The sequence below is a fragment of the Loxodonta africana genome, chromosome 19 (assembly GCF_030014295.1).
Source record: "Loxodonta africana isolate mLoxAfr1 chromosome 19, mLoxAfr1.hap2, whole genome shotgun sequence".
Classification (NCBI taxonomy): domain Eukaryota; kingdom Metazoa; phylum Chordata; class Mammalia; order Proboscidea; family Elephantidae; genus Loxodonta; species Loxodonta africana.
In genome coordinates this window covers 22,894,763-22,905,906 of record NC_087360.1, presented here as the reverse complement: position 1 = coordinate 22,905,906, position 11,144 = coordinate 22,894,763, and the positions used below count along the sequence as shown (strand labels likewise).

At 42.6% G+C, this 11,144-nt stretch overlaps 1 protein-coding gene across 1 annotated transcript in view; it reads left to right on the top strand.

Annotated features, from left to right (window-relative positions):
* The first annotated feature begins 6 nt into the window (after positions 1–6).
* SNRPD3 (small nuclear ribonucleoprotein D3 polypeptide) overlaps positions 7–11,144 on the top strand; it is a 28,302-nt gene continuing 17,164 nt past the window's right edge. The window contains exons 1-2 of the mRNA XM_003419152.4: positions 7–132; positions 1,655–1,798. Of these exons, the coding sequence (XP_003419200.1) occupies positions 1,673–1,798 (126 nt within the window). The 5' untranslated portion in view covers positions 7–132; positions 1,655–1,672. The remainder of the gene's footprint in view (positions 133–1,654; positions 1,799–11,144) is intronic.

Here is an 11,144-nt window from a genome sequence, read left to right as displayed (position 1 = left end):
GCTGGCCTCGCGCGCGGCATTCTGGGAACGCGGGGTCTTCTGGGAGCGCGGGACCGCCATTCGCTCGCTCACGCTTTCGGTGCTGCTGAAGTCGCTTGTCCACGGAAGAAGTGGAAGAGGAGGCCGCAGCCGGTGAGGAGAGGCCGGGGACGGGTGACGGGAGGCCGAGGCTCCCGTGTGGGGCCGGGGCTGGGGAAGGACGCGCTGCCTTGAAGTTCTGCGGGCCCCTGGGAGGGAGGAGAGGGAGAAGCCCGGGGCAGTAGCGTCACCTCACTCGCGCCTGGAAGTGGGTTTATTGGCTCCTTCCAAAACTACATATTTATCCTTTTTGTACACCTCTCCATGTCATTGTTTTTTTTTTTTTCAGTATCCAGAAAATAATACTGGAATCGTTTCTGAGTGATTACCTCCTTTACCCCAAATCTTGTTTGGAGCTTCCTTTTCAAGGTTTTTTCACTTCGGATCATCTCCTGCTTTCCACGCTGTTGCAGAAGTTTTAAATGCTGCTACGTGTTCATTGGGTCATTTCTTCGCATGATTCTGCAGTGGTTCTCTCTGTCTTCAGCATAAAATCCAAACCCCTAAAGCTAGAACTCAGGGATTCTCACCAAAGGAAACCAACTTTTCCAACTTCATGGTCCCTTTCCGGGGTAGCGTTGAGTCTCCTGGAATCCCTTTCTGTTCTAGTTTTCAGCCTTTGTTCATTGCAGATTAAAAATGTTTGATGCTTTTTTCTTTTAATAGGTCCAGTCAGGTGCTTGCCCTGGTTGGCTTTTTTCTATAAGATAAACCTTTTTGCTTATAGCATGTCACTTTGTGAACTCTTCGATATTTTCTCTTTAGCTTCAGTGGTGATGTAAATGGGGTGCCATGGGACACTAAATAGATTGACTTAAAAGCATAACTTCCTCCTAAATTTGTTGGTGGATCTTTTGGTCTGCGTTGTCCACTGTGGTAACCACTAGGCACCTGTGGCGTTTTGAGCACTTGAAGTATTGCTAATGTGACTGAGGAACTGAAATTTTAGTCGTATTTCATCTTTTTAAAGTTCTAAGTAGCTACATGTGGACTGTGGCCACTGTATTGGGCAGCTTGGGTCTGTATCGTAGGTTCTCAAAGTGCAGTCGCCCACAGCAGTGAGTTGGCAGGTACGTTTGTACGGTACATGCATTCACTCCCCTCCCTCCTGTAATATTGGCTAATGGTCATTTGGAGAAGATAAAGCGATCTGGTAGTGAGGAGGGAGACGGGAGGCACTCTCTTCATTCCCCTTAGCCTTTTCTGCCCAGCCCCACTTTTCACCCTACCCCTCATCTTGCACTGTTTGCCAGATAGTTTTTTCCAAAGGAGCTAAACACCTTTTTCAATAGCTCAGGAAATACAGCTAAGTTTTATGGAGTGCCAGACCCTGGTGGTGTAGTGGTTAAGTGCTACGGCTGCTAACCAAAGGGTTGGCAGTTTGAACCTGCCAGACGCTCCTTGGAAACCCTATGGGGCAGTTCTACTCTGTTCTATAGGGTCGCTATGAGTCGGAATCGACTCGATGGCACTGGGTTTGGTGTTTTTGGTTTTTAGGCCCTGAAGGAGGCATGTGCATGCTATATGCCTTTTCTGGTTCTGAAAGATGAACTAACTGTTGTCTCTCTCACTGCAGAGTTTTCTTCCTGCCAAGATGTCTATTGGTGTGCCGATTAAGGTTCTGCATGAGGCTGAGGGCCACATTGTGACATGTGAGACGAACACCGGTGAGGTATATCGGGGGAAGCTCATCGAGGCAGAGGACAACATGAACTGCCAGGTACCTTGCTTTGCATATGAGACTGAAGGCGATAATGTGAGCCTGTGTTGGAGGACAAAACTGTGGTGACTAGAGCGCCTTCTTGAAGTTGGTCTCTTTCAACAGTTATTACTGAGTGCCTTATGAGTACCAGGCCCTCTTACAGGTACTCGGGATGTGGACATGAGCAAGAGACTTACTGTCTCGAGGCAGAAATGGTGTTTGGAAATTTGGAATATTTACTTGTCCTTTGTTTTCTCCATTCCATAATCATTTTCTCCCATATTTTTGGGGCTTTTTGAGATAAATGACACTATTCCTTTCAGGTTCAAGGCCATTATTAAGGCATGACATGTTACAGTTAGTAGCATCTCCTACTCACATGCTGTATTTACTTGCCATCTTCTTGGAGAAGGGGTCCCATTTTATTATTGCATCAGTTATTGTGAGGTAGGCAGGTTTGGTAATAGTTTTGTCATCTATGAAAATAGGATTCATCTACTAAATGTCACTCCATTAGTATATGATGGCATAGCCTCCTGATCTGGTTCAATTCCCATGACACAATTTGCCCTTTTTCTCATAATCGTGATACTAGAGTCATTTTACGAAGTATAAAACAGCCGGTTAAGAGCATGGACTTTGAAATCAAAGAAATATGGGTTTGAATCCTAATTGTATAACCTCAGGTATATTAATTACCTCAGTTTCTTCATCTGTAAAACAGGGGTGATGTTATTTCGGGCCATCTGAGGCACAGACACCAAGGTACAATTAAACATGCAAGAGATTTATTGGAGGAAGTGACAGGAGAAAAGAGAGGAAGCAGGAGTGGGCAAGAGAGCCACAGTCTGTCGTGCAGGCCTAACACTGGTGAAAGAATAGAGGGAAGAAAGGATCGAGTAGGAAGAGCCTGGGGCTACATTGTAGCTCTGAGGATGATTCATAGCCAAGCATAGATGACTCATTTGAGGAGTCTGGCATGGGACAGAAATGGCCTGTCTCTCGTACCCCTGCCGTAGGAGCAGTCTGGGGAGAGTAGCCTTGGGGTTTATGCAGTGGTGGGTCTCAAAGGTGTGACACCCAGAGGCCATCAGCTCCGTGCACTCCTCACAGCCTGTTCTCCCTCAAAGAGAGATCTGAGCATCTCAGGGCTGTCACAAGAATAAGCCTGAGCCCATGGCCTGTTGTCAGGACCCGATGAGCTGTGTGTGCGGCAGCTGGTGTGCTGCCTCTCCACCTCTTGAGTGATTGAGATTTTATTTTCTAAATGAGGGAACTGAAGGTCAGAGAGGTAGAGTGACTCACCGAGCTGACACTGCAGGTCAAGCATCCTAACTATCCACCTGTTATCTTGCCAGATTCATTCATTCACTTGTGCTTTCTCTGTAGCTTTGAGCATCTTCTTGCAGGTGGATCAGCTGGCAGCTTACTGGCATTGGAGGAGGCAGACGTCTGTGACCGCAGGTTTCCCTCTTCTGTGTGATGCTGTGGAGCTGCATGCTGTGGGCTCTGAAAGGCCTGTGGTGCCTGGTTTCCCTCAGGAGGGTTCCAGGAGGTGTGACTGGCTTTGTCCCAGCGCTTTTGCCTTCATGAGCAGCGGCTTTCATAGACCCAGGCTTGGGGCTTAAGGGTGTCCTTATCTGTTTAAGGCACTGTCGTTTGCTGAATAGAATACAGGACTGGGGACAGTGAATCTTGATGTGTTCATCTAACCAGCTGTACCTATTTGGGCAGGTTACTGAGTTTCCAGGGCCCCAGACTTCTCTGTGATATGAGGGGTCTGAAGAGGTTACAAGCTATCTTAGAGATGCGGTCTCTCATAAAGGAGGATGCACAGGACCTGGCATTAGACAGACCTACAGTTGGGGGCAGCCTTGACCTCCTTCACCCTGCTCCCTCCTCTGCATCTCTGCCTCAGGTTTGTTGAGCAGACGAAATGAGTGGATGTGTGCAACACTAGCTGAGAGCACAGTTGGTCACCTGCATCCCCGCCCATGCCAGGGTTCCAAGGCCTCACCAGATCTACCAGCACCTAGGCATGTTGAATAAAACCCAGTGGGCTGTGGGAGAGCCAGACCTAGCGGCAGGTGCGTGTTGACAGTAGCTCGCCCAGACAGATCCTGCTCTGTGAGGCTGCCTACCTTTCCAACCCTAGTCAGTCCTGCTTTGCAGAAACTGAGACATCTTAGTGCTTTCCGTACTTGTTTTTTTACTAGAGGGCAACTAGAATTTCGTATCTGACATGATGTAGTTTTTTCATAAAGTTTTGTATTATAAAAGCGGAGTGGGTCGTTAGCATACCCCAGGGATTTGGAAAAGAGATGACAGGATTGCACAACTCCGTTTTACATCTAGATGTATTTCCTTTTGGACTCTTTCCCCAGGCATGTATTTGCGTTTTACTCTGCTCCCTTTCTGAAAGAGCTAGAGGTGGCTTACGAAAAATCATAACAAAGTAGATAAATGGATCAAAGTGCAGGCAAGCTGGGGTTGAAAGTAAAATGAAACCAGGCAGTCAGTAAGTAAACCTGAGTCTTGTGTATTTAGTACAAGTACGTTTAGATGTTACCTTAGAACATGCAGTTTTAAGCTTCCTGGAGGTAAGGCACAGAGGGATATCATCAGTTCTGAGCTCATAGTATCCATAAGATTAAATATCAAAAGTGTCTTTTTCCCCGGCACTCACATTTGGGAGAAACTTTAATCTGGCCCCAGATGAAGGAGGTATGGTCCTGTATTAGGTAAAGTCCTTAACAGTATCCCCATTAAAAAAAAAACAAAACCTTTTAGGGTCCCTCGGGTATTATTAATATACACCTGTTCCTTACTGGGAGACCCTGGTGGAGTAGTAGTAAAGAACTGTGGCTGCTAACCAAAAGGATCGGCAGTTCAAATCTACCAGGTGCTCCTTGGAAACCGTATGGGGGCAGTCGTACTCAGTCTTTTAGAGTCACTGTGAGTCGAAATCGACTCAGTGGAAACGGGTTTTTGGTTATCCCTCACTTATTGCCTATCTCATTATCTGACAGTTCCCATTTACAGCAGTAGTAAAAAAATCTATTTTGCACAGTAGTGACCCTATTGACACACACCCTAGCTGGGCGCTGGGCGAGGGTTGTCCAGGGCACACGGAGGGAGGAGCTGTGCCACGTCCAGGATATTTAACCCCAGTCTAGAACCTGTGGGGCGCCCAACACTCCGATTCCTCCAAACCTGGGCTCCCACCTTCTCTCCCTCCCAGCTCTCTCCAGCATGCCCGACAATCTGCCTCGCATGGGCAAAAGGCAGCGCTCACCATCACGGAGCTGCCCTCTGGCTGAGGCCTCCATGCATCGTCCAGCCAGCGCCATCCTGCTTCCCGCACCAAGTGTACTGTGGAGCCCAAGCTGGGACGTTGGGCCAGCTGAGGATGCCTTGCCAGCATGAATTCAAATTCCAGTGAGCAGAGCGACGGCAAGCCCCTGACCACTGCAGGCACACACAGGCCGTGGCCACCAAGCTGGGAGGCGGGGGCCAGGGCAGGAAATCACAAGTATTTCACATAATGACCTGGTCTTTGAAACCTAACCATGTCAGTAAGTGAGGAGTGGTCTCTTTCCATTGCACTTTTTTTCCTATATGTAATTTATTTTAATTTTTGTTATTGTTGAGAATGTACACAGCAGAACATACACCAATTCAACAATTCCTACGTGTACAGTTCAGTGACTTTGATAATATTCTTTGAGTTGTACGCCTATGGTCATCCTCCTTTTCTGAGTTGCTCTTTCACCATTAACAAACTCACTGCCCCCTAAGGTTCCTATCTGATCATTCGAGTTGCAGTTGTCAGTTTGATTCTATGTAGATACATCTTAAAAGAGCACAATGCTCAAGGCAGATACTCTTTTTGTTAAGCTAAACTATTGCTGGTTTTAAGAAGACTTCAGGAGATGTTTTTGGTTTAAGGTTTAAAGATTATCTCAGGGCAGTGTTTTCAGGAGTTCATCCAGCTCCATGGCTCCAGAAAATCTGGATCCTGTGAGAAGCTGAAATTTTGTTACGCCTTTTTTCCCGTTTGATCAGGGTTCTTCTGCAGTCTTTGATCAAAACATTCAGTAATGGTAGCTGGGAATCATCTAGCTCCTCTAGTGTCACGGCGAAGGAGGCAGTTGTTCATGAAGGCAGTTAACCACACCTTCCATTTCCTCTTCCTGTCTTGCCTCTTGTTCCTCTCTTGCTCCAGGTAAATAGAGACCAATTGTTGTGGCTTAGATGGCTGCTTGCAAGCTTTTAAGAGCCCAGACACTACGCAACTAACTAGGAGGTAGAACAGAAGCACTAAATACGTTATTAGGCCAATTGACTGGGATGTTCCATGAAATCATGACCCTAAACCTCCAAACCGAGGAACCAAATCCCATGAGGTATGAGGTATTTCGTTTTACGTAAGCAGCTACTTTTTTTGTTGTTGTCGTCCTCGTGTTAAATGTCAATCACACAACTTCCTGTTCAACTTTTTAGAGATGTACAGCTGTTGACCGCAATTAACATTGATTGGCCGTGCAACCCTGCCCTTAATCTGTGTGATTTTTCCATCACCGTGTATGGAAATTCAGTACTCCGTAAACAGTAATCTCCTCTCCTCCTCCCTCCTACCCCAGGTAACCACTAAGAAACTTTGGTCTCTATACATTTGCTTGTTCTTGTCTTTTTATACAATTGAGGTCATACAACATTTGTCCTTTTGTGATTGACTTCTTTCACCCAGCATAATGTCTTCAAGCTCCATCCATGTTGTAGCATGTATCAAGATTGTTTTTTTTTTTTTTTACTGGGTGTATAGTATTCCATTTTATGTATGTACCGTGGTTTGTTTATCCATTCATGTCTTGATGGGCATTTAGATTGTTTCCACCTTTGGCTATTGTGAATAGTGCTGCAGTGAATATTGGTGTATTAGTTTCTGCTTTCAAGTCTTTTGGGTATGTACCTAGGAGTGGAGTTGTTGGGTCATATGGTAGTTCTATTTTTAGTTTTTTTGAGGAACTGCCACATTGTTTTCCACCATGATTGTTCCATTTTGCATTCCCACAAGCAATGGATAGTGGGTTCCAGTTTCCCCACATCCTCACCAGCAATTGTTGTTTTCTATTTTTTTTGTTTTGTTTTTTAATCATAGCCACTCTAGTGGGAGTGAAATAGTATCACTGTGGTTTTGAATTGTGTGATTTCGAGCATCTTTTCATGTGTTCAGTGGCCATTTGAGTGTCATCTTTGGTGGAATGTTTTTTCAGGTTCTTCATCTATTTTATGATTGGGTCATTTGTCTTTCTGTTGTTAACGTTGCTAACTTTTATATATAATTTGATTATTGGATTCTTATCAGATATGTGGTTTCCAAAGATATTCTCTCAGAAGCTTGTCTTTTCATTTTTTTGGTTAAGTCTTTTGATGAACAAAAATTTTTAATTTTTATGAGGTTCCATTTATTTTGTCTTTTGCTGTTTGTGCTTTTATTGTATTAGATAATCCATTGTTAAAAGCTAGGTCTGGTAGCCTTGCCCCGGTGTAAGGCTGTTTTGATTACTGTAGCTGTATGATAAACGTTTTAAAATCAGAAAGTGTGAGTCCTCCTGTTTCGGCATTGCTTTAGCTATTCAGGGCCTCCTGCCATTCTGTATAAAGCTGAGGGTTGGTTTTTCCATTTCTCCAAAGACAACTTTGGTACTTTTGATTGGGATTGCATTGGATCTGTAGATCGCTTTGGATAGTATTGACATCTTAACAATATTAACTCTTCCAATCCATAAATCTGGAACAGTTTTCCATTTAAGTCTTTTTTCCCTGGTAGCATGGTGGTTAAGAGCTTGGCTGCAAACCAAAAAGGTTGGAAGTTTGAATCCACCAGCTGCTCCTTGGAAATCCTATGGGGCAGTTCTACTCTGTCCTATAGGGTTGTTATGAGTTGGGATTGACTCGAGGCAACAGGTTTGGTTTTTTTTATTTGTTTAATCTCTTTCAGCAGTGTTGTAATTTTCATTGTGTAAGTCCTTCACATCTCTGGTTAAATTTCTTCCTAGGTATTTTATTCTCTTAGATGCATTTCCCTTTCAGATTTCTCACTGGTGGTGTATAGAAATCCGGCTGATTTTTGTTTGTTGACCATGTACCCTGCATCTTTGCTAAATCCCTATCTTCGCTCTAGAACCTTTCTTGGAGATTCTTTGGGATTTTCTATATACAGGATCATGTCATCTACTAATAGAAGTAATTTTATTTCTTCTTTTCCAATCTGGTTACCTTTAATTTCTTATTGTTCTGGCCAGGACTTGTAATCATAATGGGATAGAAGTGGTGAGAGTGTCACCTTTGCTTTTTCCCGATTTCAAGGGGAAAGATCTCAGTCTTTTTCCATTAGGTATAATGTTCGCTGTTGGCTTTTTGTGTATCCTCTAAATTGTATTGAGGGATTTCCCCTCTGTTCCAATCTTCTTGAGGATTTTCTTTAAGAAAGGTCGTTAGATTTTTTCAAATGCCTTTTCTGCATCCATAGAGATGATACGTGGTTCTTTTTTATTCTATTGATGTGGTGTATTACATTGATTGATTTTCTAATGTTGAACCATCTCTGCATTACTGGAATAAATCTCACTTGATCATGGTATATGATTCTTTTAATATGTTGTTGGATTCCATTCACTAGTTTTTCTTTTTGAGGGTTTTTGCATCTGTATTCATAAGGTATATTGGCCAGTAGTTTCCTTGTGATGTGTTTGTCTGGTTCGGGTATCAGGTTATGTTTGCTTCATAGAATGAATTAGGGAGTATTTCCTCCTCCTGTCTTTTGGAAGAGTTTGAACAGGATTGGTATCAATTTTTCTCTAAAGTTTGGTAGAATTTTCCGGTGATGCCACCTGGTCCAGGACTTTTCTGTTGGTAGGTTTTTGATCAGTGATTTAGTCTCTTCACTTGTAATGTGTCTGTTGAAACTTTGTTTTCTCTTGAGTCGGTTTGGGAAGGTTGTATTCTTCTAAGAATTTGTCCATTTCATACAGGTTACCGGTTTGTTCCTGTGTAATTACTCTGTCATAATTCTCTTTATTTCTGTCAAGTCAGTTGTAATGTCTCTTTTTCATTTCTTATTTTGGTTATTTGCATCTTTTTTTTTCCTTCGTCAGTGTAGCTGAAGGTTTGTCAATTTTATTGATGTTTTCAAACAACCAGTTTCTGGTTTTGTTGATTTTCTCTTGTTTTTCTGTCTTTGGCTTCATTCATTTATGCTGTGGTCTTTGTTATTTCCTTTCTTCTGGTAGGTTTAGGCTTAGTTGCTCTTCTCTTTCTGCTTCCTCAAGTTGTTAATTTAGGCTGTTGATTTGTGATCTTTCTTTTTTCATGTAGACCGTTTTTTGCTTGCTATACATTTCCCTCTTGAGTATCGCCTTCACTATATCCCAGACGCATTGGTTTGTTATACTTTCATTTTCATGTGACTCTAAGAAATTTGTGATTTCTCTTTTGTCCTTGACTCATTGGTAGTTTAGTAATATGTTGTTTAATTTCCACGTTTGTGTATTTTCCAGTTTTCTTCTATTATTGGAAAACTTCACTCTGTTATGATCAAAGAAAACAAAACACTTTATATGATTTCAGTCTTTTTAGATTTATCAAGACTTGCTTTGTGACCTAACGTGGCCTATCCTGGCGAATAATCCACGTGCACTGGAGTAGAATGTACATTGTGCTGTGTTGGGTATGTTACCAATTGCCAATCTAACACAAAGGGTCCTTTTCTTTTCCTGAGTAAGAATACAAGTGGAAGACAGACTTTATCTTCAGCAAGCTTTATTTTGCCTGAGTCAAGCAAAAGGAGTCAGCAGGGGATTAAGCCTCTCCAAAAGGCTGACTCCAAAAGGGAAGCAAGGCTAGGGCTTATATAGGTTCGGTGGAGACAATAAAGTGATGAATATTTAGTGGGCTTCTTTCAAGGGCGGGTACTTCTCAGAGTGGCAGAGCATGTTAATTAGGTTGCCCTCGCATCTGGAATCCAAGTTGGAACCCGCTGATGTTCAAGATGGAGTCCTCCCAGCAGCCTGTGGTGTCGCTTATTATGTTATATAGCACAAGCGCACTGATCTTTGGCACTACATCACCATCTTCAGAGGTCTAAGGAAGGTTAAATAGCGGTCACGCATTGTTCTTCTGCATATGTGGGAGCCTGTAAAGGGGGAAGGGACTAGAAAAAACACTAAGAAGGAGATAGTAATTCATGGGTTGTTAGAACCTCTTGTTGACAGGGTGTGGTTCCTGTTTACCCAACTTCTAGATAGTAATCTTTTAACAGCTCTTTTGTTCTGCCAGGACAGTTATCCTGTATCTGTCTCAGGTAGAGTATTGTATATATGTCAAGTTCAGTTGGTTTATAGTGTCGTTTAACTCTTTCATTCAGGTCCTTGCTGATCTTCTTTGTAGATGTTCCATCCTGTATGAAAAGCAGTATATTGAAGTTTCCAGTTATTATTGTGTTGTTATTAAGTGTCGTCGAGTCAGTTCCAACTCACAGCCACCCTGTGTACAACAGAACAAAACATTGCCTGGTCTTGCGCCATCCTCACGATCATTATGCTTGAGCCCATTGTTGTAGTGCTATCTGTTTTTCCCTTCAATTCTATCAGTGTTTGCTTTAGATGTTTAGTTGCTCCAGTGTTTGGTGCATACATATTTATGATTGTTAAATCATCTTGCTGAATTGACCCTTTCATCACTGTATAATGTCTATCTTTATCTCTTCTAATAGACTTTGTCTTAAAGTATACTTTGTCTGATATTAAGATTGCCACCCCAACTCCCTTTGGGTATTATTTGCACGGAATATTTTTTTCCATTCTTTCACTTTGGACCTATTTGTGTCCTTGGGTTTAAGGCATGTCTCTTGTAAACAGCATATAATTGGGTCTTGTTTTTTATCCATTCTGCCACCCTTTGTCTTTTGATTGGGGTATTTAGTCTATTTACATGCACTGTAATTACTGATAAGAATTTTGTAATTTGGTTTTGTGTGTGTTCAGCCTTTTTTTTTTTTTTTTTTTTTTGTCTTTGTTCCTTACTAAGGCTTGCTTTTGTGTTTTGTTAGTTTTTTGTAGTGAGCCGTTTTGGTTCCCTTCTCCTTTCTTTTTGTGTGTGTTTTTTAGATGTTTTCTTAGTGGTTGTTATGAACATTACATTTAACATCCTGTATTTGTAACATCTAGGGCAAGTTGGTACCAACTTCAGTAACATTCAAGAAACCGTATACCTATAGCATTCCTCCTCCTCCCCCCGCCGTTTTGTTGGTGTTATCACTGGTTTTGTCTTTATATTTAATGTGTCCTATAGTGTAATTCTG